General features: G+C 40.6%; 1 protein-coding gene across 1 annotated transcript in view; it reads right to left on the minus strand.

Annotated features, from left to right (window-relative positions):
- The window catches only part of slit3 (slit homolog 3 (Drosophila)), a 174,755-nt gene that overhangs the window by 70,231 nt on the left and 77,396 nt on the right, over positions 1 to 27,128 (minus strand). The window contains exons 5-6 of the mRNA XM_058798199.1: positions 11,077 to 11,148; positions 3,711 to 3,782 (exon numbers count right to left, since the gene is read on the minus strand). Of these exons, the coding sequence (XP_058654182.1) occupies positions 3,711 to 3,782; positions 11,077 to 11,148 (144 nt within the window). The remainder of the gene's footprint in view (positions 1 to 3,710; positions 3,783 to 11,076; positions 11,149 to 27,128) is intronic.

The following is a 27,128-nucleotide window of genomic DNA, read 5'->3' on the forward strand; positions in this document are numbered from 1 at the left end:
AAGTTCTTGAGTCTGACGCTATGGCGTTTTGTAACCAAGATTAATCTGACAACACACTGCAAATATTCAGATTTACCCTGGTTGGTATTGTACAACAAGTGAGTTTCTTTAAATGAAAATGTGAAAACCTCATTAAGCGAGCACATCTGTGGATTCAAAAGGAGAAGAGGCTGTAGTACAGAGTGGTGCATATTGACAAGGCCTGGTGAACCGCAAAGACGTCCCTTTGGGGCACGCTGCCCATGCTATCATGCTAAACTCACTTTACTTCGATCAGCGAGGTCTGTGCCAAGCTGTCGAGAAAAATGTGCCGTGCACACATTGACAAATGACAGCATTTGGCAGGAGGAGAGGACGGTGGTAATGTGAAAATTTGGGCCTTCTTATCAATGCATGGTGGGAGGGAAAGTCACCTTCAGGAGATGGCACGGAAATGTCTCGGCACTCTCCTGCTCATAAAAAATGACACAGCAGGGCAAAAAATTTCACATGATTTGACATTTGATTCAGAGCCAGAATCTTCTGTACAAAAGTGGTTATAAAATATGCAGAGGCTCCAGCGCTTGCGAGAGTGCTGTGTATAGACAAAGCTGAGTGGGGTATATGGGGAATTTCCAAAATGCTCTTTCTCACAATACTATAAATTCCCTTCTCGCATTTAAACCACATTTTATAAAATAGCCCTGAAGGATGATTATGACATTTGTAAGCGATTCTACAAAACACCCAAGTGTTTAAAGACAGCAACAAACATAAAGTGCACATATATTGCGCTTAGCATAATTTGAAACAGATTGTGTGAGACTTTCTCATTGTCTCTTCATTGTGTTCTTAACACGATAAGAACATACATCAGAACAAAATGTGCTTACCGTAACCCTGCTGAAAAACAAATCCCCTTGAATAAGACCAGTTGGACATTCTTCATGCTTTCATTGGCTTTATGAATTTTTTTAATAAATAACTGGCCAAACTCATGCTGAATATACATATTCTGAAGTATAGTTTTAATTTTTTTTGCTCTCCTTACTATAAGAAAGCTTAAAAACGCTTAGACCATGCCTTCCAAACACCCACTTTATTATTTTTAAACAGCGATTTTTCATTTTACTTGGCTAAGGAATCCTATTAACTACATTTTTTTTTTAACATGCTTAACCAAATAAAATAAAAAAATGTTCTGTATATTGACAATGGTGTATGCATGGAAATTGAGTTTCAGGCATATACCCATGAAAAATATTCAGTTATTCTTACAGCACATGGAATCTCATTTATATTATATATGGAATTTGATTTGATTTGTCTTTGGAAATTAGAAATGAGAAGCGCTACCAACGTTCATAGTTATTAAAAGCACCAACTTGAATTTCATGAATATAATAAAGATAAGGAGGACACCTTATAGTGCACAGTCCATCTACATTTAAAGCACGAATGGAAAGATAAAAGGGCCTGATTTGGTGTATATTTAAAAAAAAAAAAACGATCAGAATGAAAAATGAGAGGAAGTGCAAGAAGTACCTAAGTATTAAATAAAAAATAATCAAGGGGTGCTCCTTGTTAGGCAGGTTTAGGTGCTCTGCAGATGAAGAACACATCAATGTGCTGCCTACCTACACTTCCTTCAGCTCATTGGGATGCAAGTCACGTCCTATGTGAGAAAATGTCCGAGATAGCTTTGAAGTCATTAGTTCAGTCATTAGCGCAGTTATGTTAAATATAAATTACAATTCATCAGCAGAAAGGGCCGATCATTAATTCTGTGTAGTTTGGCAGGCGTTAAATCACTAGCAGTCATTTAGTTGTGGAGGAGGGTTAGCCACGAACCGCTCTGTCTAATCTCCGCTCTGATCACCATCTCTAAACCCGATGGAAGTGTTTAAATAGCTCCCCGCTTTGGAATTTTGTTAGTCGCTGTTTATGGTGATCACCAAAATTTTACAGTGATCACGAAAACCCAACAGTGCATGATGGGAAAGGATGCTCAAATCTCTCAATTATGTCGCAGTGCACCATCTATTTTAATAGGCCTTTAATGATCATTGAAATTAAAAGATTCAGTTAGCCTCTGGAGTTATGCTTAACACACCGCACTCAAACAATGCATTTAATACGACCCCTAAATCACACCACAAGTGCGCTCTGAATTGCAAAAACACACATTAACATTACATTTTTAGAATGCTTATCATCAGATGTCAAATTACACTGATCTACATTGAAAAAACACACACGCTTGCACTGAATTCCCATAATCCAGCACTGTTGTGGTTGAATGCGTTAATGATGTCTACAATCTACAATCCCTGGACATTTGTAAAAGCATAAATGAACCCTTAAAACTTCACTACTCCTGCTTTCATCACTATGACATCACACTGAGTCATCATACTCTTTGGCGATACAAGAGATGGACCTCCATCTGCTGCGCTGCCATTCAGAAAGATCAGTCTTAAGACAAAAGTTAGTCTGGACTATAATATAACTCATGTTGGAAATCATTATCCTCACACCTGCGGCGAAATCGCTACACCTAAACCTTAATTTCACCATCAGTTACCTAGAGGTGTCATATTCTCACAAGCTGGCTCTGTAGCACAGCCTTAATGTTCAGCCGTATGTTGAATCTGCTGCTGAAGAACATGGATTTAAGCTTGATCACTGCGCATGGGGTTATTTAGCCATGATACAGTGTCATTTGCAGACCTGTGTGTTGCAGCCTCTCCAGAGGGGTGGAGAGATGGCTCAATCAGCAGGAAAGTGATGTGTATTCATGTGCCGCTGCTCTCCTTGGCTCGCCGGGGTCCCAAAGGTCTTTGGCAGAATCTAGGGAGGTTCTGTATTATTAATGAAAATTGATTCCCGACTTACTCACACTTTCCTGCTCCCGAGCTCCTGTTTTATAAGGTCATTTTACGCTCTGGTCACGAGGAGAGGACAGAGAATACGAAATATATTCTTTGATTCTACCTGCACCTCTAGCTAACACTCCCAGAGAACCTGCCTAACAATGATGTAACGCCGTGCTGCTGTGTCCTATGGAGCCAGGAATTAATAGAGGGGGTGGCTTGGCTCCGGGTCCCCAGTGAGCGGTGCTCATTCGGAGGATGAGTTTGGCACTTAGCGCCCTGCCAATTGGCTTGATGGAGATGCGGCGGTTAGCCCCCCCCTCCTCCATATATCCCGCTTCCAGCCTCTCACCATCTCCGGGACAATCCAGGGGATACCCAAGGAAAAAAATTAACTCACTCACAAACACATCAAATCTATGAACTCTGACTAAACGTGCGACTAAACCAAAAAAATAAGTTTTCCCAGCAGGCAACAGAACAGAGATCTGAGCATCTAACTGAGTCTAACACCTGCTTTAAAGTAGGAAGTGCAAACCTACAGACGTTCTAATCAGAAAACACTGTGCTTTTAACGCTAAGGTGCACCCGGAAAAGTCAGGACACTTTTTCAAGCAGCAACAATGCAGCACAGGATGACAAACGAGCAACTTTAGCTGTTGCACGGATGATCGCATGCTAAGCGCCACGGTGTCGGACCGGACGGGGTGACACCGGACTATGCGCCACAGGTCCATAACGCAACACAGTTCGCCCTTCGAGAGCAATCAAGAAACATACAGACAGAGTTAGAGGAAAGGACAGCAGAGGTGAAGAGAGAGGAGAGAACCCCGCAGAGGAGGCGGGAGGGGGACTCACAGTATCTCCAAATCGCGCAGGGCTCGGAAGGCTCCATCTTCGATGCAGCTGATGTGGTTGCTGTCCAGTTGCCTGCAGATGAGAGACAGAAGTCAGCGGCAGGTCTGCAGACGAGCGGGTGGGGGCTGAGGGGAAGGAGGGAGGGAGGAGGAGGAGGAGGAGGAGAGGTGGGGGCTGCGGGAGGGAGGTAGACACACTAACACACACACTCATATCTACTCTCCTCTCCTCACCGCAGTCGGGATAAAGGACCAGCTGGCTAAAAGTGGCCTGTCTGGCTATAACCTCCTCCTATCTCGTCCGCTCTCTCTCTCTAGCCACACTGCTGAGTGTGGGGGCAAAGAGAGGTAAAAGAGAGAGAGAGAGAACAGGAGGCTGGCTATAGTGCACAGCCCACCCCGTCTGTCAGTTCTCTGTAAATATTAATTGCATTTTCTCCCCCCGCCACCCAGCACACTCATCCACCCCCCTCTTCTTCTTCTTTTTTTTTTTTTTGAAGTCAGAAAGGGAGTAATTTCATTACATTAGAGCAGCCAATCCATTACAAGCTTTTACCGGCTCTGTCACAGAAACAATTTCATTAAAGGAAGGGGTTCGTAAATCAGCTGGGGTCACGATGCTGGACGAGCAGACGCGAGGGGCACTTCTTCCTTTTTGCTTCTTTTTCCTTTTACTTTAATTTGCAGACTTTGCCATCCTCCCCTCCTTCTCTCTATTTACCCCTCCCTCTTTGAGATGGATTTGAAAGAGGCTTGAATAAAGAACAAGGAATCTAAGCGCTTTCCTTAAGTCATTTGTTCGGCAAACAGAGCTGCGGTGACATCTGACCCATGACAGACACGGTGCCTTCGTGTCTTTAGAGACGGATAATAAAGAAGAACGGAGCATCTCTGGCGTGCCTTTCACTCCATCCCTTCTTTCTAAAAGACATGCATCTGTCTCCATAATTGCTGATGGGACAGACTATACGGCAGCCACCCACTGCAGATGCATTAACCATCACTGTGAAAATTAAATAACCTTTATGAGCAAAAGTAAAATGTTTGTCTTTTACGATGGATTTTTTTTTCATCCAAAATAAATTAAGACTTTTATGTGCTTTTATAAAATGGCAACAACAAACAAATCTACAAACACTCTTATATCTATTCATTTGTTACAAAATGAAGCAAGTGTGCGTTTTTATTTACAAACGCTGATACTTACACAAAACTTGCTTCATTTTGATATATGGAGATCACTGAAAATTACAGTTCATTAAGAGAGTCGGATGTTGATTCATTAACCACTTTAATCAATTCAATTCAGTAAAGGATTTGTCAAACTGACTCAACTGAACAATTCATAAACAGTATCGGCTCATTTGTTTAGGCTACACTAAAAAGAAGCGGTTCATAATACCATAATACACGTTTGCTCAAGAATCAGGGTAGTCTGGCCTGCTTGTTCTCGCATATAGCCTGTGAGGACAACTCAGCAGAAATACTTTTTATCATTAATTCATGGGACGCAGTCTTTTTATTTCACAAAGCACATATTTTGATGTAAATGCTTATATGGCTTTTTAGAATTCATATCATAAGAAGTGCCTTGAACTTTCATTTTTACATTTACATTTAAGCATTTGGCAGATGCATTTATCCAAAGCAACTAACACTGCATTCAATCAGTTCATGCATTCCTTAGGAACTGAAACCATTACCTTGACGTTGCTAGCAGCATGCTTTACTGCTTGAGCTACAGCAACGCATTTTTCTATACATAAAGGTGATTGAAACCTTATAGATTTTCTACAAAACCTTGTTAATAATAATCTCAATATAGAAAATTCCACAACAATGTATTTAATTTGCCAAACAGCAGGTGATGTTATATTTAGAATTCAAACGTACTGTAGCTCATTCAATCAGATTTCAGAGCCATAATTGTCTGCATTTGAACACATAAAGTTGATCTCTAGAGGATGTCATCGTGATCATGCGCAAGAGACTTTTAACAAAGGTAACACTGAGCATAGTCAAGGGCGAATTGCTGTCTTGAATGCACATATGTGAGCGTGTGGTGTGTGCGAATATCTGCGTGTTTGGTGATTGTTTGGAGAGGTGGGACGTGGTAGTGGTGGGTAATGAACATCCCAGTTTTAATTTTCCTGCTCTAATTACATTGGCCTTTAATCATCTCAGTCATGAGCCGTATTGGCACTTTAGAGCTCCCGTCCTGCCAGTGTCCCATCTGGAGAGAACGAGAGAGAGAAACAGATATGGGTCTTCCTTCCCTTCACTAGACTATTAATCTGTCAGAGTCGGTGATGCTAACCAGCAGCCGCACGGCCGTATTTCATTCACGCTCGATAGGTAACACAGCAAATGACTCAGAACTGACCGTCAGTACAGCCAGGATGATGCTTGATCAAAGCTGCAAAATATGAATCTCATACTCGGTCTATAGTCGTAACAGATATATACAGTATGTGACCTTTCATGGCCACCAAATTAAGTGTGGTTTCAGGATTTGTGTCTGTATCACACCACTGATGCCTCGCATCTTCTTGTCTTTTCTGGTTTTGTTTCGCTTTGATTCATCTCGTCTCATTCAGTCTTGTCTCTTTTTCCTACTTCTCTTCCGGTCTGGTCTCACTTTGTGTCTCATCTCGTTTCTTCTCATCTCATTTTGCCTCTGGTAGGCTCTCATCTTTTCTCTCATCTCACTTTGTATCTTCTCCTCTAATATTGTTTCCATCTCATGTTTGTCTCTTCTCTTTTCCGCTTGCTTCTCATCATAAGTAATCTCTTCTAGTTTTATCTCTCATCTCATAATTTAGTCTCGTCTTTTCTCTGCTTCACCTCACTGAATCTATTCTTTTCTTCTCACCTAATCTCATCATTTTAGTCTCTTCTCATCTAAGTGAAAAAGTGAAAGTGAAAGTGACATACGGCCAAGTATGGTGACCCATACTCGGAATTAGTGCTCTGCATTTAACCCATCCAAAGTGCACACACACAGCAGTGAACACACACACACCGTGAACACACACACACGGAACAGTGGGCAGCCATTTATGCTTCGGTGCCTTGCTGAAGGGTCTCACCTCAGTCATGGTATTGAGGGAGCAGAGAGCGCTGGACATTCTACGATTCCTGCGGGACCTGAGACTCGAACCCATGACCTTTGGATTAGGAGTCCGACTCTCTAACCATTAGGTCATGAGTCCTATTTCGTCTTCAGTTTATTCTATCTTTTCATCTTGTCTTACTGTCACTTCTCTTACGTATGTATTTTTTTCTCATTTTTTCCCGTTTTCTTCCTCTCTCTTCTAGGCGCATCTTGTCTTTTCTTTCCCAGTCTTGTCTTATTTTCTCAATTCATCTTGTCTCATATGTGACCATGGACGACAAAACCAGTCTTAAGTGTCAATTTTTCAAAATTTATATTTATACATCATCTGAAAGCTGAATAAATAAGCTTTCTGTTGATGTTTGGTTTGTTAGGATGGGACAATATTTGGCTGAGATACAACTATTTGAAAATCTGGAATCTGAGGGTGCAAAAAAAAAAAAAAAATCTCCAATCAAAAATTAAGTTTTGATACATTTATGGCAAGAAATTCACAAAATATCTTCATGTAACATGATCTTTACTTAATATCCTAATGATTTTTGGCATAAAAGAAAAATCGATAATTTTGTATCTATAATCATGTATTTTTGGCTATTGCTACAAATATACCCCAGCGACTTAAGACTGGTTTTGTGGTCCAGGGTCACATATTACATCTGGTCTTATTTTGTCTTGAGTCATAATGTTTCGTCGTATTGTCTCATATTGTTTCATTTCTTTTTGTCTCATATTGTCTCAATTCATCTGGCCTTATATTTCATTTAGTTTGAACTCACGTTGTCTCATATTATCTCAATTCATCTGGTCTCATATTGTCCAATTTCCTCTTGTCTCATTTTTCATTTCATCTAGTCTTGTATCATTTCATTTAGTCTGGTCTCATATTGTCTCATTTTTTCAATTAATCTGTTCTCATCATCTCATTTTGTTTATTTTTCGTCTGATCTCATATTGTCTCATTTCATCGTGTCTCCTATTTTCTCAATTCATCTGTCCTCATTATCTCATTTTGTCTGGTCTCACATTGTCTCATTTCATCTCGTCTCCTATTGTCTAATTTTGTCTAGTCTATTGTCCTAATCGATCAGAAGAGCAGTCTCAGTGAGGATGGGTGTCCTGAGAAAGTGTTTCCCAGAGCTGGAAAACTTTTGATTGGCTATCTTGGCATCAGTGCCATTCACAGCCCATCTCGCACGGAGTGTGAGGTGTGTGTTTCAGCACCAGCAGTGCACATCAAAAGACGAGATCTGCCGTCTGCAGAGTCCCGTCTGCTGGGCGCAGAAGCTTGTAAAGCAGACAGCGACCGCACCTTGTCCTCTCGGCCATAATTCAAACCCACGCGCAGTTAGAGTGACATTCTGGGTACAGGAGCATGAAGTAGAAAGGCTTTTATTAGCACCCAGATGAGAGCCTCCCACAAGGGGACAAAAATCAAAGTGTCTACGTATCTAATCATACAGACACACTGCTCTCTCAATTACACCTAGGCTTCAGGTGATGTAGTATTGTGTACCTTGCATGTGCCGACACCATTTGGCCTCTCGAGCCGCGGTGAATAACAAATGTCAACAGAACGTCTGCGTGTAAGCCCATGAATCCACTGCTCATACAGCACCCGTTCAAATGGGATCCGTACCCCGCTGACACAAGCACGTCATGTTGATATAGAGCTCATCAGGCATGTTTTCAGACTCGCAGTGCACATGATGAGGGAATCTACAACATCACCCGCACTCGATGCTTCTCGAGGTTAACATGGCTGACATAGCATGTTTGGTGAACAGTAGGAGGGCACATCTACAGGCATAACCGCGGACAGAGATATTGTGTCTAGTTTAATAGGGTGCAACATAGACTCTCGTTAGCTGGAGGAACCATCTTGACCATATTATCCAGATGGCCCCTCTATAAAGGATTCTGGCTGAAGGCGGATGCTGACTCCAGCATGCTGTAGCCTGTAAAACAGTGGAGATGCGAGGACGATATAAGAGACAGAGATTCAACGTGCCCTCAAAGCGTGCATAGCCATTTTCAAACAGAGGACATTAAGGTAGAAAAGCATATGAGAAAATCAATTCATTCCTGGACCGCTGCCTTTCCATTTTTTTCCACTCCTTCCCGTTAAAAAACCGAGGGCTGGATGATTTTAGCAATTAAATCAAGAGTCACCTTGCCACGCGTTGCAGAGGCAGGTCGGTGGGAGAGAAACAGGCAGCGCTGCTGACGTACAAATCCATCCTTCTCCCTCAATCCTCGTTAGCCCTGTTTTCCTCTAAAAAGCCCTACCTGAAGAAATGAGTGTTGCCTACCTGTACCTATCATTCATCCATCAGAGTGTGACGGTGCACATGACAGTGATGTGATGAGCGCTCAAACACTGCCAAACATCACAGACATCACTGTAAGAACGTCAGGGGAAAACAAGCTGAACAAAAATGCTGTATGTGTGTAAGGGATTTGAAAGCTCGCAACTGTTGGGGAATGTTACATTTTAAAGTAATGCATTACAATGGCTATAAAATGGGACTAATAACGTGCTCGATTTATTTTGTATATACTGCATATACAGTACTCAAAATGTATCATGCACTGAACTGTTACATTTCTGACCACTCAAATTTCAATAAATATTCAGACAAAAAACTATTTCAACGTTATGGCCGACGTTATGCAAAAATTGGCATCTTACATGCTACAAGTGAATTTACTGTGGCATTCTGATTTATTTTAAGTTACAACTGAACAACTAAATAATAACAAAAACGTAATTATATTAAAAATATTAAAATAAAAATATTATATTGCATAAATATTACAGAGAAAATTTTACAATCAGCGTACTACCGCCAGGTCATCTGACGACACACATTGCTGCATATGCAATGTTACCCCCGACGCTGTTCTACATATTACGTGTTTGCAGAGAGTTGATTGACGCCCCTCCTACAGGCTGGGACTCATTTGACAGGGGTCAGTGAGGTCAGAGTTAGTATTGACATTCAGTTAACTCAATCTGACCAGGGCGGGTGGTAGTCAACATTCATGCACACGCGTCGTTCTGAAATACAGTGAACCAGAAGACCACCCTGCCCCTGAATACACTGAAAATGAAACCGATGAGGCGTGGCAAGATGGGCTTGTCAGTTAATGGTTGAGCGTTCAATCTCATGAGCTACCACCATTGTGCTGTTGTAAATATTCTTAAAGCTGCTTTGGATAAATATATCTGTTAAATGACTACTCGCTTAGAGTATATATATAGTTGGGCTTCTCAAACTCTCCCACCTCTTCACACTTTTCCCTTTCTTTTCGGCTGAAAAGCATGACTATATCTTCAAACAATAGCCAACTATATTTCCATACCTCTCAGAGATATCTAGCATGACGTGACCCGCGGTTCTCAGCCCACTGTGGGAAAGACTTCATCTGAAAACGGTCTTTGTAACAAAGCCGGTATCAGATACTGCGACAAAACTGCCCAGAACTTCACACACGCTCGAGCCTGGGATCGTCTGCATACCACAACCGATCTCTGACTGCAAACAAAGCGCCCCATTAATGATGACCTCAACTTGGCGTCCTTTATTCATTAGAGGACAGATTTAATTGCTGAAATCATCCAGCCCTCTTTGAAGGCCATGTTTATTGTCGCAGGCTTGTTAGAGCTACCAGCTCCCTGTGCTTGATCTGTTCATAAAGGTTTTTTAGATTTGTAGGGCCTTGTTTATGCTTTAAAAAAAAATCATATTCATTCATTAAAAATCACTGTTAACAAGTCCTTCTGCCATACTCCACAGCAGCGAGATCGGCTTCTGAAACTGTTACAGAGATTTATCAGAAGCCATTACTGTAATTGCAAATGGCTGTGGAACATTACTCACTGGCAATATCCTGAAGATATCCATCTTATTGAACCATACTGATTAATTGAATTTTCATCAGCGCTAAGCTTATTAACTGTTATGACAAATGATTCGAGGGGCGTACATGTAAGCCACCTAGCACATTGCTTTTGAACATTTTCTTCTTCCAGCCAGAGAGATTATTATCTTTCATTTCAGTTATCTGTCTTTGAAATAAGACTCAAGACTCGTTAAATGCAGCGGACGACGGCCTCGTTTGCGGTTTGACGGAGTACCGCACCACGCCTTGCTACTTCAGGGGAAAGTACAGTTTATCAATGGCTTTTTTGGCCTCATGCAAATGAATCTCGCGATGCCAGTGAAGGGATGAGGGAAGGAACACTTACAGGTTCTTGACGGCGGTGATCCCTCGGAAAGCCTTACGAGGAATAGCCTGAATCTGATTCTCGCTCAGGTCCCTGGAGAGAAAGAGATGAGAAAGAGAAAGAGAGAGATATTAGGATTTGTTTGAAGCCACTTCACATTTCGTGTCTTGAGGAAGATGGACGGTTCGCTGGAACGACTCGCCTCAGCTTTGAAGTCTGAGACCAAATTGTTCTACTGACCATAAATGTCACATCCTCCTTTATTCGTCTGGCCTTTTATCACTCCGTCTGTGTGTGCGTCTAATGAAAAACATTTCTAAAGCAGTACTTTGTAATGAAAGGTCTCATAGCGGTACGTCCCACAATCCTGCAGAAAATGAAGCAATCACATGCACTTTGAGTAACCCGAGAAAGAAAACAGACAAAAGCGGCTCTACATCAAAATTAATGCCTGGCATTTTTAATGCTTGCTTATGAGCCAAATGATTTTTGACATGTCACAATGGTTGTGCTTAACTTTATTAAGCTTGTTTGTTTGTAGACTCACGCTGGCAAAACATAATTTGAAAACCAGAATGCAATTACGGGCCAAGAAGGAAACAAATGAGATATGGAATATCTGCCCAGCTAATCAAAGCGTCTGCTTTGGAGTCATGCCTGCTACACATAACACGAACAGACCACCACGTGGGTTAACCCACCTGACCTTGCTACAACCAATTTCACTGATAAACAATCAGGCGCAGATCCAAACGCAGCAAGGAATCCTGCCAGAGCTCGTGCGTGGGACGTAATGATGTATCAAGTACAGCACTGCCAGCAATTTCCTCTTAGGAGCATTTAAAACTGGAGTTATTGGGCTCTCCCCTCCTTCAGCCCCCCGCCAGAACTGGATACGTGTGTTTTTTTGGTTTTTTTCCCCCTCGAACCAATCAAGTTTTATTATGGCAAAAATCTTAATAACTATGTTATGCTTTGCAATAAGAGGCTATGGTATTTCATCGAACTGTTTCTGATGGCTTTTGACATGTTCCACAATCCTGCTTTGCTTTTTTTCTTCACAGCACTCTTGGCTGGCTTGATGTGAACATCATGTTTCCTTTGTGTATCCTTCAAGTCGAACTATGCAGGAGGGCAAACATACCCTGAGTAAAAACTCATAACATCCCATGATCGTATGCCACAGTGTGGGAAAACAGGGCCGCTGTTTATACCATCATCACGCTGGACAAGAGCGAATGTATATCAGCGCTGCCTCTCTGATGGTCTAAATGCGAAACAGATAAAGTGCAGAGATGGTATGGAGCACAGAGGCAACTTCTCTTCGCTTTGGCTTTTTAATTCTTTATGAATGGCGAAGCAACGGCCTCGTACGTCCTCGGCGAGCCGCGAGCGCAGCATAGTGCTTTACAGCACTTCCACTGCTAATAAATGTTTTATTGCTTTGTTTACTCAGTGGAACCTTTTTCATTATTTCTACAAAAAGGCAAATTGTCCCAGCCAAATAACGGCACTTATGAAACCCAATCAGTCTCAGCAGTGCTCTCGCCGAGGAGTGACAGAGAGAAACTCATGTCAGAAGAAGAAAAAAAAAAAAAAAGTCCCGTGGGCTTTGGGTTGAATGAGATGATTTCTAATGAAGAATTACTTGAAACTATAAAGAGACAATAGAAGTTTATGAGATATGAGAATTATACTGGCAGGAAAAATGTAGCAATGTACATATTTCATCTGTTTTGATGCTATATTAATTACACATGGATAATGAAACAATCTGTGTGACTTCAGAATGAATACAAGCTCTCCAAAGAATCTTTAAAACACAGGTTCATTAGTCAACTGTAGTAATGCAATTCTTAGCGTAAACTGTAAAAATAGTTCGAAGCAAAATTACAAAAGACTCACACACATCTTGTTTTTTAGAGAATATAACCTGAATTAAGTCTATTTTTCAAAAACACTTCTTAATTTTTTTTATAAAAATATAGTTTGCAAATATAAATAGATTTTTCACATATCTACAAATTGGGCGTCTTAAAAGATGCTAGAACGAACGCTTTAAGGTAAAAGACACAGATTCAAAGCAGGCATACACCATACAGTGTTTGCTAAAGGACGAGAGCTGCATCGGTCCCCCTCCTCTAGCAATCTGCTTGCAAATTTCATTAATTTCATTTGGCTTTGGCCCTGGTCTCTCTGACTGTCAGGATGCCTGCCATAAATCTCCCTTTGATTCCATTACGGCTCCCATGTCCAGACAACCTGGCAACGCCAAAACATATTACAGATAAACGCTCAGCAACACGCAAGGATATGAGAGCCGAGCTGCAAGGAGGATCTATCCTTACACACGCACAGACTCCCTCACACACAAAGGTCAGACAAAGCGAAACGCTATATACTTCTTGCTGTTGTGATGCCACTCAACAAACATCTTGCCAGCAGGCACAAAACAGGCACACAACGTCATAAGACGTTGATATTTGGTTAAATTTTGGTTGCGACGTCGGGTGACCAAAATTCAATGTAAATTCAATGTTTAATGTCAATGTTAAATTGATGTCCAATACGACGTCAGCTGACATTGAGATTTTGTTGTTTTTAGGTTGTGCAACCAAAATCCAACGTTAAGTCAATGTCAACCCGATTTTCATTTTCAACCAAAATGCAACATCTGTCCAACGTCATGTCCAACGTCAACCTGACGTTACATAGACGTCTGGTGCCTGCTGGGTGTTTTCAATCGAATGCACACAAGAATCAATGATAAACAGTTAAACATATGCAAGGAAGAGAAGACCACTAATAGCTCAATATACACATCTGTCACATTTCAAAAGCTCAATATTTTGTCAATATAAATCAATGGGAGATTTTCAGACTTGAATCTTTAACAATTGCTTAAGAAGTTTCATCTTTTGAAAGTGCGTTTGGCTGAATTAAAGTACAGACGTTTACTACTTAGGGGTTATTGGTTTAGAACGAATCCTAAGCAGAGTCATATGTAAGGTCCTAAGCAGAATGTTTGAGGAATATCAATACACCGCTGCCTTCCGAATGCAGTAAAAAGCATTGAGGGAGTGTCGGTCAATTCTCTTTCTTATCACGCTTTACGAATGTCACTCTTATCTCTCCACTGAAAAATGGAATGCTGCGGTTTTACAAGACGGTTATTTGCTTCACTTTTGTTGTTTTCTCGCTCTGTTTGAACCACAAAGGAAAAGAGTGATTGTCTAAAGAAGTAGCGGAAACTTAAAAATCACTTTACAGTAATGCAAATAATGCAGGATGTCTGAGACAGGGTCTCATTCAGCAATGACTCACACACACACACAAAAGCTTCTCAGGTGCATATGCAGTTTTCTTCTTACCCTCATTCTAATGTTGATGAATCTGGATAATTTTTAATGAGGAAGCATGTTCATGCAGTTATAGTAATTATCATAAAGCATGCCCAGACATCTCCATATAAGAGTCTTCTGAACAGCCATTCATTAGTCTCTGCAAACATACAGCATCTAAAGATGCAATCTTACCTAACAGAACCCACAGCAAGAGTAAAGCAAAATGTGCCTTTCTCAAAAACACAAGAGACATAGACTATACTGAATTATGCATAAACTATTAAATAAATCATTAAATAAGACTTAGTTATTCAATTAGTTTCAGATTAGTTTATAGTAATTTATATTATATTATATTGTAGATCAAAAGTAAATTTTTTTGTTCATTAAATACAATTAAAACAATATCAAATTTTTAAATCTTTCTATTTTAAAATATTTGAAAATGTAGTGATGCAAAGCTGAATTTTCACCAGCCGGTCTTCAGTGTCACGTGATCCTTCAGAAATTATTCTAATATGATGATTTGATTGAAAAATGTCAATGTTGAAAACAGTTGTGTTGCTTAATGTTTTTTTTTTTTGGAAACCATGATACTTTTTTCAGGATTCTCTGATGAATAGAAAGTTCACAAGAACAGCATTCATTGAAATACAAATCTTTTGTGACATTATAAATGTTTTTACTTTTACTTTTGATCAATTTAATTTGTCCTTGCTGAATAAAAGTTGAATTTCTTCAACATTTGAACAGATGTATATGCAATAAATAAACAAGTAAAAAAAGTGAAAAATGTGACAATGAGACATGCATTTGCACAAAGATTTTATGAATCTAAGTGCTACACTCCCTCTCACACATGAGATCGACTGTCGGACAGGACTGGTTTTCTCTGAGGAGGTCAAGTAAATTTGTGTTTCACAGCACTTTGTTGATGTTAATCTTTTCTAAAATCAAACATGGCATTTTTTCCCTTCTCGAAACCTCTGTATAAATTACAGAGCAAACTACTTACTATGTTTGGGCTAACTCAGCCCTCTGAGAAATCTTATCCCCGTCTGGATTGGACTGCTTGTTGATACAGTATATCACACAAGTCTAATTTCAATAGGTCTCGTGACGCATGGATTCAGAGCGCATGGGCTATTCCTTCCTTATTTCTTTCACATATTTAAAAGTAAAGTCAAAACAGACATCTGTCTCCTTCCATCTAGCTTATCAAGCACAAACCGCGGCCCAGCTGGGTGACTGGACCGTTGATACGTCTCCCACCATGCCCGTGCCTCTCTCAGTATCTATCAAGCGCTGGCTTGCTTTCACTCTTGCTCTTGGCAGGGCTGTTATCTGCATGCCAAATTGAATCTAGAGTCCGAGATTCTCGCAGAGGCCCTGATGCCTGTCAGTGGGTTCCTACACGCTCCTGTTAAGTCTTGCCAGCGCCGACAGATCGACCCCGGACACGCTGGTACGATCACGCACAGATGGGTCGAACACGTCTAAGCGTACGCACCTGATCAGGTGAAAGGTTATTAAAACCCTCCAGCAACTCTCGCCAGATATATTACATTACATTATTCATTTAGCAAGCACTCATAACTGGGGCCAACCGTGATGCTTTCATATCACATCTGACCTGACTGCTTCGGGGATGACCAGTTAAAATGTGTGTGTTAAGCATTGCGGGCGACTGTTCTGAAGTAAAACCAGCCCTATAAACAAAAGGAAACACCCTTTGGCTTGAGGATTCGGAGTCTGGAGGCATATTTGTTTTTCATCTGGGTGTCATGAGAAATCAGGCCGTAACTGTGACTCCCTGAGCTGACAGGTAAAGACAGCAAGCTGGCTGGGCCGGATGCCGTTCGCGTGTGTTATGAGATGCACATTTCTGATTTCTTTCATTAAAGACACAGCCAGAACACAGAGAAAACAGCAGACCCCCTGGGGCACTCCATAAGCATTTTGTTTTATGAAACCCGAGACGTGTTCAAGTCCATATCCATTCAAGCGGCGGTTTAACGTGACGAGCTGCATCTACTGTAAAACATGCACTCTTTCCCCTTCCTCCACCTTTTCCCACCGGAACGGCAATTCACATAACACTTATTCGATAAAGATATATAGAAATGTGCATAATAAATAGTGACCCCCTTTGCAGCCTTGTATATCACTCTTTTACAGCCCCGGTTATGGTTGTGATGGGCGGCCCTTTCTCTCTCTCGCTGATGGCTGGAATCTGCGTTCTAATTTATGGCCACTTTTAAAAATGTAGGCAAATTAAAACACTATGGATTTCTGGCCCTGAAGGACTGTATAGTGTAATTGGCCTTAAGGATGACAGTAGTTCTTAATTACACTGAGTATAGGAGCTTTTCATTGGACCCAGGCCGCTCGCTCTATCTCTCTCCCGTCTCATTCTGCGTGAATCACCAGCCAGTAGATCCTCTGCTTCCCTTCGGTTATTAGAAGTTATGATTGCGGTTTCTCTGCTGAAATCTATCTCTCAAACGGAGAAAAGTGGATGTAAATATTACGTTCTGGCATGTGGCACAGAACCAGCAACGAATCACACTCTGGCTGAAAACGTGAAAGCGTGCCGGATCTTTCGGTTACAGTGCTGATCTTTAGACGGAGGTTTCACCTGCAGAGCTGCATATATAGGATGATAAAGGCAAACCAAAAAAGGTTAACACACGTCTGCCAGTTAAATCAAATAATGCATTCTTGTCTGAAGCAGGACTGTATAATTAATCTAAAAAAATCGTGATTACGATTAAGGCTTTTACTGTTAAGTAATCACAAAATATGCTGATCATAGGTCTGATCCTGTTTATTTATTTTATTTTAACAGTGGTCAAAACCAGATAACTAAAGATAAAAACTCAAAATCCCCCTCCTCTTAGGGGATGCCTGGCCCATAACGGCAGTGCCGGTAGGACAAGAGCATCTGCTAGGGGAGATTTAGTAACGCAGTATAGAAAAACAGTCTTTGGGCAAACAGCGTTCTCGGTTAGAGTAGTGAGGTTATGGAATTCCTTACCTACAAATATCCGAAGTATTGACAGTTTCACAGTTTTTAAAACTAATCTTAAGCATTGGCTACTATCTGAACAAATCTGTAACCACTAATGACGGTGTTGTAAGTTCTGTGTTTTTTCATATACTGTTTTTATTTATTTTATATTTTGGATATATGTATTGTGATGTTTATGTGGTGTATATGTAATATTGTATGTTATTTTATTTGTTTACCTGCCCAGGGACAGCAGATGTAAACTAGCTATTAGCTAACTCTGGTTCAATTACTTCTAATTGTACATTGTCTCTGTAAAAATAAACAATAAAATAAATAAATAAATAAATTAAAAATAAATAAATAAATAATGCATTGGACACCAAATCAAATTTGAAAAGTTCTGTGTTAGAAATCTACAATATGATATGATGAATTACTAAGATCACCCTTCATATTCACTTTAAAACCATGCATAAAAATATTACTGATGTAGTTTTAAGATATAAATATAGATAATTTGCTGCTCAAGAACCAGTTCTTACTATCATTGTCAAAACAGTTGTGCTGCTTAATATTTTTGTTATTTTCAGGATTCTTTGATGCATAGAAAGTTCAAAAGAACAATATTTATTTGAAACAAATCTTTTATAACATTATAAATGTCTTAACTGTCACTTTTGATCAATTAAATGCATCCTTGATGAATAAAAGTAATACAAATCTTACTGACACAAAACTTTTGAAGAGTAGTTTACAACATGAAACAAAAAAACGGATTGTTTTCAGCGTCTGAAAAAGTCACAATTGTTGGCAGTACTTGGCATAACACTCAATATACTGTACATGCAACTTATATTATTAAATCAGAAATAAAATAAGATGGGATCATGAAAATAAGTATTTTAATGTATGTTGTATTAGATGGAATAAATAGCATCTACAATGTTAAGGGAAATAATTGTCTATTACGATTTTTCATAAACGTTAAGACGGTTAAACACAGAGTAAGACTGACTGATCTGAAACCCATCGCCGTCTCTTTAAACTCTTTAAAAAGTTAGTGAACACCAGGACGCCACTAAAGCAAGTGGGTATGGAAATGAAATGAAAGAGAAAGATGAAGGACGTAGATGCAGAGTCCTTGTTCACTGATCAGCATCTGGCAGCTTTGTATTCCGCCACAGTCGTTTAACTGCCCTTGCTTAGTGTCTTACATGTAGCCCAAAGACTCCTTGATTTAATTAACTCAGTGCTTTATGAATAAAAATATTTCACTATTGATCATCCCAAGAGCTGACGCAGGCTAAACCGGTACAGCGCTCGCTTCATTACGCCGTCCTTACTCGCTTTTTTTTCTTTCTGATGGCAAGGGAGGAGGCGAGGGTCGGAGTCGCTATGGAGGGAGGTGAAGGCAGCTTCTAAATCAAAGTAAATGAGCTCAAATGCTCCCTTGGGTGTCTAAAGCTTTCTGCTAAAGCTTCTACATTCCTCCGCTGCCTCCAAGAAAGAGTCTGCGTATGGATATTATAAATAGAAAAGGTTTCCCCCCCTGCATTAGTATCTATTATGTTTTGTCAATGCTTTAATTAAATTGGATAGCTTAATGTGATTTATCCTGATCCATACGCTTTATGGCTCTAAAAGCCTTTTTGGCTCCCAGCCCAAAAGATGTCGAACAAATTTAGATGAGTTAGTGAAGAAAAAAGGAGAGAGGCTGGGCGCAGAGGGTGATTTGTTATTGGTTAATTCACTTTTATTCTTTGTGTGCCATTTGGTTTAATTTTCTTTCTTCTGCGTCGTCTTGCCTTGGAACGGGACCGAGACGTACGACAAGCTTTTAGGATCATTTATAGTCACAATAAAACATCAGTTATAAGAGATGAGGAGAGTGCATGTCTGATTTCGAGATGGGATGGCTTTTGGACGCAGAACGACACCGCAATGTCCTTTTCCCGGTCCTCACAAACTCAAGAGCAAAGCCGTCCGAAACGAGGGGAGATGTTGAAGAAAGGATGAGGCTGCTAATCAGACAATAGGATTTAAGAGCTTTTAAAGTGAGTGGGTTGGAGGCAACAGCTGAGTCGCGCTCCGTCCACGGCAAGGGGCCTCCTGGCACTCATAAATAAACCTGGGAGATTAGGAGATTGGCTGGGGGTGGGTGTGGTTCTGGGGGTTCGGTGGCAGAAGTTTCCATCCGTCTTGCGGCAGGTCACGGTTGCCACGGAGACCAGGAGCCACGCTGGCCAATTAAGTCCACAGCCAGCAGTGCAGGTGGTTTGGTGGTGGCGGTAAGGGTCATCGAGAGCAGGGCTTTGTGTGTTTGTGTCTTTATGAATACAGGAGAGCACGGAACATGCTCCACACTGAAGCAGCACCTTTAGTGGTGAAATATAAGTCACTCTGGGAGTGGAAGGATGAGGAGAGACAGTGTAATTACCAAACAGCAATACACCACTGTCTTTGAGATGAAGAGACAGGTGCGAGTGCTCTGAGTGCTCTGAGTGTGTGTGTGTGTGTGTGTTTCCAAAACAACCTACATCACATCATGCACTATAGAAGGATATAAATTATATAATAATATAAAAGGAATCAATCTAACCATTCATCTATCTATCTATCTATCTATCTATCTATCTATCAATCTATCTATCTATCTATCTCTTCATTCATCTATCCATCGTACATCTGTTCATCCATCTATTTATCTCCCCATCTATCTCTCATCATTCATTCTACCATCTTACTATTCATCTATCGCTCCATCATGCATCCATCTCTCCATCCATTTATCTACCTATCTCTTTATCCATCCACCATCCATCCATCCATTTATCTACTCGTCTATCTGTTCATTCATCCATCCATCCATCCATCCATCTACCTCTTCATCCCTCCCTGCATCCATCCATCCTGCCATCTAACTATCCGTCTTTCTATCTATCTTTTCATCCATCCATCTATCTATCTATCCATCCATCTGTTCATCCATCATCCATCTATCCATTTACCTGTCTATTTCTCCATGTATCTCTCTATCCATCATCCATTCATCCATCCATCCATCCTGCTATCTAACTGTCTATCTCTTTATTCTGTTCATTTATGTATTCATCCATCTCTCCGTGTTACCATTCATCATCCATCCCCCATCTGTCAATCCAGTCCATCCGTCCATCCATCTAACTATCATCTCTCTCCATTCATCCATCCATCCATCTACATCATCTATCTATCAGTCCTGCCATTTACCTGTCTATTTCTCCATCTATGTATCTCTCTATCCATCCATCCTGCTAAGTATCTGTATCTCTCTATTCTATCTGTGTATTCATCCATCTGTCCATGTTTCCACCCATCCATCCATCCATCTAGTCCACCTCTCCATCCATCCATCCGCATATCTACCTATTCATCTATCTATCTATCTATCTATCTATCATCTATCTCTGCATCCATCCATCTGCATATCTACCTATTCATCTATTTATCCATCTATCTATCTATATCTATCTATCTATCTATCTATCTATCATCTATCTATCTATCATCTATCATCTATCTATCTCTCCATCCATCTAAATCTCCATCTGTCTGTTCATCCATTCAGGTAAAAAACGTATGCACCCTCCAGAAGCTTGCGTTCTGCAAGTGAACGACGCCTTGTGGTGCCTTCACAAAGAGGTACCAAATCCCTCTCACGGACCTTTTCCTGGACTGTGCCCAGCTAGTGGAATGACCTCCCAATCACAATTCGAACAGCTGAATCTTTATCCATTTTCAAGAAACATCTAAAGACGCATCTTTTTCGCCAGCACCTGACCAACTAATACTAACACTTACCTATTCTATCAATTAAAAAAAAAAAAAAAACCTAGCTACGTGTACTGTGCTGGGCTAACTGAAACTTGTCATGGCACTTGTATACTGCTGCACTCTCGATGGTCTCATTGCTTCTATTGTTCTCATATTGTATGTCGCTTTGGATAAAAGCGTCTGCTAAATGATTAAATGTAAATGTAAATGTAAAAATGCTCTGAACAAAAGTGTAAATCAAGCAAGCCAGTGTTCTATAAAGACAACAAGAACCACACAGGACAACAAACTAAAATCCAAACTCTAATCCTTAAGCTCAAACCCCCCTCAAGTAACCTCAAAACAAAGGAATCAGATCAGATTTGCTTGTCAGCTTTCCAGAATGCGTTAGGTAGGAAGCTGAATAGATAGCAAGGGTGGCTGCTGGCTTTCGGCGAGCTAATAAGTCTAAGCTATTTAAAGTGAGAGTAATCCAGTTAGTGTGGGTAAAGGGCTAATGTCCAGCTAATTGAATTAGAGGCAAAACTGGTTTAGTCTGCCATATCTGGCCAAGCTCAACCTGCCATCCTCCGCATTGTCTGCAAAGACCGATGATGAATGCAAGACCTCGTTGCAGCGTAATTCCTACAGCTGATTGGTGGGTCGGAAGCGTTCGATCATGAGGCGTGACCGCACACCTGTGACATACTGAGGGCTGTGTCAATATATACAGAGGGATGACATTCAGCAGTATTCAATTAGAGAAATGCACAGAATACGCATACGCAGCAACACAACATCACAAATCATGTACCCGGCCAATTGTAGCTGCAGGCTGGACTGAATGATTATGTGGTATAAATGGGGGCTGTTAAGTCTATTGGGCCCAGGAGGTTTTATTCTAAATCTAATAATGGGAAACGTGGAAGTGGAAAAGGGTGGAATATTTCTGAGAGGTTATGAGGGCAAGCATGAGACCGTGGGCGCCTTGCAAAAACCTCCATGTTTCACAGAAATCTGGATACAGATCTGTGAGGGAAAAAAGCGACATTGTCAAAATAGGTTTTCATGCTCTGTAATTACTCAACATATGAGTCTAAGAAGGTCAACATAGCACGCTAATTAACATGTAACCCAACCTGAGAAAAGTGTAATTGCGTCCAGAGAGAGGAAGAGAGGTAGAGAGAACAACTTAGAGGTTAGTACATGAGGCCGGGCCCCGCGGGGCCCCAATCAGCACGAGTTTCTTTTAACATGTTAAAAAATATTGTTCCGCTTTCCAACAAATGCCACCCAGCAGATAAGGATAAACAAAGGTTTCCCTATATGAATAATCACCAAAGTGGGTGAAAAGATCCAGATCATGACTTAAGTGCTTAATGAACGTGCTTAATGTTAAATCATTTCCAGTTTACTTTTTTCTTAAAGGTTTAGTTTTACACATCAGAATTACATTTGTCATGATCTCCGAGTATCTCTGAATGTGTCTATTATTACTCTCCGGCTCATTTATGGTAACATGAGAATGTGTGTGCGAACAATAAAAGACAGAGAACAGGGAGGAAGGCTAATGGGATAGACAAAGAGAGCGAGAGAGCGAGAGAGAGAGAGAGAGAGAGAGAGAGAGAGAACAAAAGATGCAGATGCATCCCTGACCACAAGATGGAGCCCCCAGGCTTCTCTCCACCATTGAACCAACCAATCAATAAATTAATCTCTGGTGGAGAGATGTAGGAGGCTGTATGGTGCCTTGGAAGCCTCCACCTTTACCCACAAGCTTAGACGTGACCACATTAACACACTGAAGGTTCAGCCAGACAGTGGCAGTCGGTATCTGCAGGGAGAGATGCTGGGACTGTTTCACTAACCACAGAAGCTGGGAAAAACCAGGATATGCAGCACTGGCTTCTGCAGACAGGACAAAAAAATACTGATGCAATGATTCAAATTCTGTCTGATACCAACAGGTCGATAATTAATTTCATGTTATGGTCAGTAAACAATAAATAAATGAGGTAACAATTTAGTTTAGGGTCCATTTCTCACTGGTAACTAGTGCATGCATATTACTAGCATATTGGCTGTTTATCAGTACTCATAAAGCACATATTAATGCCTCATTCTGCATGACCATATTTTAGATACTTAAATTCTACTAAACTTAACAACAAACTTACCATCTATTAATAAGTAGCAAATTAGGAGTTTATTGAGGCAAAGTCATAGTTAATAGTTAAATAATAGTGAGAATTGGACCTTAAAATAAAGTGTGACCATGATAATAAAATTCAATACTATTTTGTTTAAATAAGTTACTGTAAAAAGAAAACGCTAAAAGCTTTTTAAATGCTACAAGTGAATTTAAGCATCAGAACATTAGAATGCACAGTATGAAAATGGGTATTATTTTGAGATTTGCTAAAGACTGCAACTCAATTGTGTTATTAAATAATCAGGGATTGGCCACACTTTATTTTAAGGTACAATTCTCGTCGTTAACAAACCTTTAACTATGACTTTTGCCTCAAACCTAGGTAAGGTAAATTTCGGTATTGGGTAGGATTAGGGATGTAGAATATGGTCATGCAGAATATGTGCTTTATAAGTACTAATAAACAGCCAATATATCAATAATAGGCATGCTAATAAGCAACTAGATACCCGTGAGAATTGGTCCCTGTACTAAAGTGTTACCCAGGATTGTCAAATATTAACTTAAAGTGATCAGAAGAGGATGGCAAAGGTCAACAGAGGAAACAAGCATATATGATTCAATACTGAAAAATAAGTAAATATAATAAGTAAAAATTTAATATGCTTTTCGGCAATAACCAATATGGTAGTGATATACTGTGCTTCACTATAGCAAAAAAATGTGTTAATGTGGAACAAACAAAGAAAACACTTTTCTAAATATAAATTTCTGCATGGGAAACGACCAAACGGACATGAACTCGACTAAAGAGACGGATGATTATGCAGATGCTGCAGTTCAAAGGGAGCTGTAGTTTAATACTGTATTTACATTCAGTTACTCAACTGTCTGTGCTTCATTTGTCCTGGCAGTGGAGGATGAGCATAAAGCGTTCCCTCTCATTTTCCCACCAATTTGCCGATAAACAAAGTCTCAGCGCTCTGTTCACTATCGGCCACTAAAAACAAGAAACCAGCAGGGGTGAGCAGATTGCTGCCCACCTACACAGTGGTGTCTTTAGCACGGGCTGCCCATGTGAGACGCCACGGGCCATTATGAGACACAGGCATTTCATAAAAGAACCAACCCGAGATGGCCGTGCGCCATTAGAAGAACTCTCATTTGATTCACAGCAGGACAAATGTGCATTGGGGGAATGGGTGACAGAAATGGCTTTTGTCAATAGCGTTGCCATTATTGAGACAGTGAGCTGCCTCAGTCGCTGGCCGCTGTGTGTAAACTGCTTCCTGAGATTAGTGTCGAAACTCTGTTTATCCGACTTCCTAATCAAATCAGCCACGCCGCCGCATGTCGACCGGCCCTTTCGTAGCTGGATGTTCTGTGACACCAAACATCTCTACCATGGCCCGATGCCACCTCACTCACCCCCATCAAATTCACTCCCTGCCACTGACTATTTGGGCTTCAAATATGACTCTATGAATTGTACACATTTTATATATGAAATAATGACACGTGAAAATATTAAAAATTAAATAAAATTAAAAATCTAAAAAATAAAAATAAAATAGAAAAATAAAATGAATCCACTAAAATAGGCCTAGATGAATAAAAATAAGAAAAGGTAAACTTAAATTATTTATTGTACATTTAAATGATAAATGTACACTAAACCATGAATAAAAACAAAATTATGTAGAAAATGTAACAGTGTACGGTTTATTTATTTTTTCCCCTGGTTTTTCACCTATTGGTATATTCTTACACTAGCACTCAATTCTTTTTCTATTTTATGTACTTGTTTTCTTTCTTTAATTATTATTATTTTTTTAAACTTCCCTCTAACACTTTCACTCTCTATTCTATTTCTATTCTATCTACTTGTTTTCTTTTTATTTACTACGTGTACTGCATTAGACTAACTGAGACTTGTCACATACATATTATTGCTCTTTTGTTGGTTTTGATTGCTTCTATTGTCCTCATTTGTAAGTCGCTTTGAATAAAAGCATCCACTAAATGACTAAATGTAAATATTCTGTCAAAAATAACCACATAGTTAAAAAAGCAGCAGATTGATTAACATATGGAACAAACGTACAAGAAAGGTTTTGCTGGGGCCTTTCCCTCATAGGGACAACTTTGTACCCCTGAAGGGTGCACATTAGTACCTAATATGTACTAAAATACACCTTTTAGGGGTAGATAACACACAAAAGTGTATCTTTGAGGGTACTGTATCACTGACAATTATTGTGCTGCCCACATTCCCTCTGATGTAACTGCTATCCTGAAGAGTCTGCTGTAACTACCCCCCAATTTAGCTAAAACACCTTCTGCATAAACACAACATTTCCTGCGCTGCCAGGCTGGCTTCCTCTTTTACCGGCTGTTAGCTCTTGTCTCTCCGGTCCTGGAGATACGCTATCATCCGTCGCTCATTGGTAATTGTTTGTTTTCTAAGCGTCACTCAAGGGCCAGCGCTATCGCTTTTCAATGCTACACATTCCAGCAATAACCGGCAGGCTTTGGTTTCTGTCTCTCTGCGAGCCAAGAATGTGAAGTCTAAAGGATGGTTAGATCCTACCCATGAGCCTTCCAGCTGCTAAATGTATAAACCGTAAGAAATTACACATGAAACCTTGGGCCCTTTAGCGCTGATCAAATATAAGGCAGTGCGATGATTATTTCCCTTGTGAATCTTGAACTTCAGCCAGAGCCTCAGACGTTGAGGCCCAGTTCCTCTCGTCCTCCTTCCATTACAGCCCTGATGAGCAAGAAATTGAGCTCTAATCATTCAGAGAAAAATAAATGGTCATTTAGAGTTGAAAAACAACCGATGAAAAGTCTTTGTTTCGTGCTTTGGAAAGTGGAAATCGTTGGACTATAAACTAATCACGAAGCTAAGAACACTTTGTTGTGCCTACAGGGAATACGTTGGCACAATGAGGTCATGTGCAGCCAAAAACAGCCTTGCCCACACAGCCTGTGCCCTTCCATCCACAGCGGCTGGTTAATATGACATCTGACTGCGGTGGTTTATTTTTCCCCATTATCCGGTTTGATCAGTGTGTGTGGCTCCCAAGGGCCGTAAGTCAAGCCCCCCTGTGGAATGTTCCATAGATGGTGTATTTCACCTCTATAGAGGATGATCTCACTGATTATAACATCATGAAGGCAGGTTGATTTATTAAGGCCCGTTGATGAGGCCGTATTTAAATAAACATCAGCATCCCTTCCAGAGTTAAAGATATGGTTCCCCCGAGGGCCTACACATGGCCTGGCTGGGGGGGGTTTGGGTTAAGAAGGAAGTCGAGGCGATTCGTTTGAGTCGATGACTTTAACACTTTGCCCCCGTTCAAACTTACGCGCCCCGTGACAATCTCGACCAGGTGCACTGGGATACTCTGGAATGGTCTATGCAGATTACTGTAAGAACAACAGCCCGTGGTGGTGTTAAACCTCTGCTAAATAGCTTGTCTACCCTTGTTAACACCCGAGCCCGGGCTGAAATTGAGTTCAGCTGTGGCGTGGCATTACTGAGCATTTTATGTGCTGGATCATAAATCAGGGCCCCTCACGCCGGCTGCAGCCCCTCAGGCCACATTTCCACCTTCCTTAGACCCCATTAGCTCCTACATATTCTGCTTTCCGCGACGGACCACAGGAACGCCACAACAAGTGTCCCTCAAGCCGCCACGTTCATGCAGCCCACCTCGGACTGCATTTTATAGCAGTTCCATCTGGTCATGCTGTGGGTGCTTCTGTG

Source organism: Onychostoma macrolepis, chromosome 14 (assembly GCF_012432095.1).
Source record: "Onychostoma macrolepis isolate SWU-2019 chromosome 14, ASM1243209v1, whole genome shotgun sequence".
Taxonomy (NCBI): Eukaryota; Metazoa; Chordata; class Actinopteri; order Cypriniformes; family Cyprinidae; genus Onychostoma; species Onychostoma macrolepis.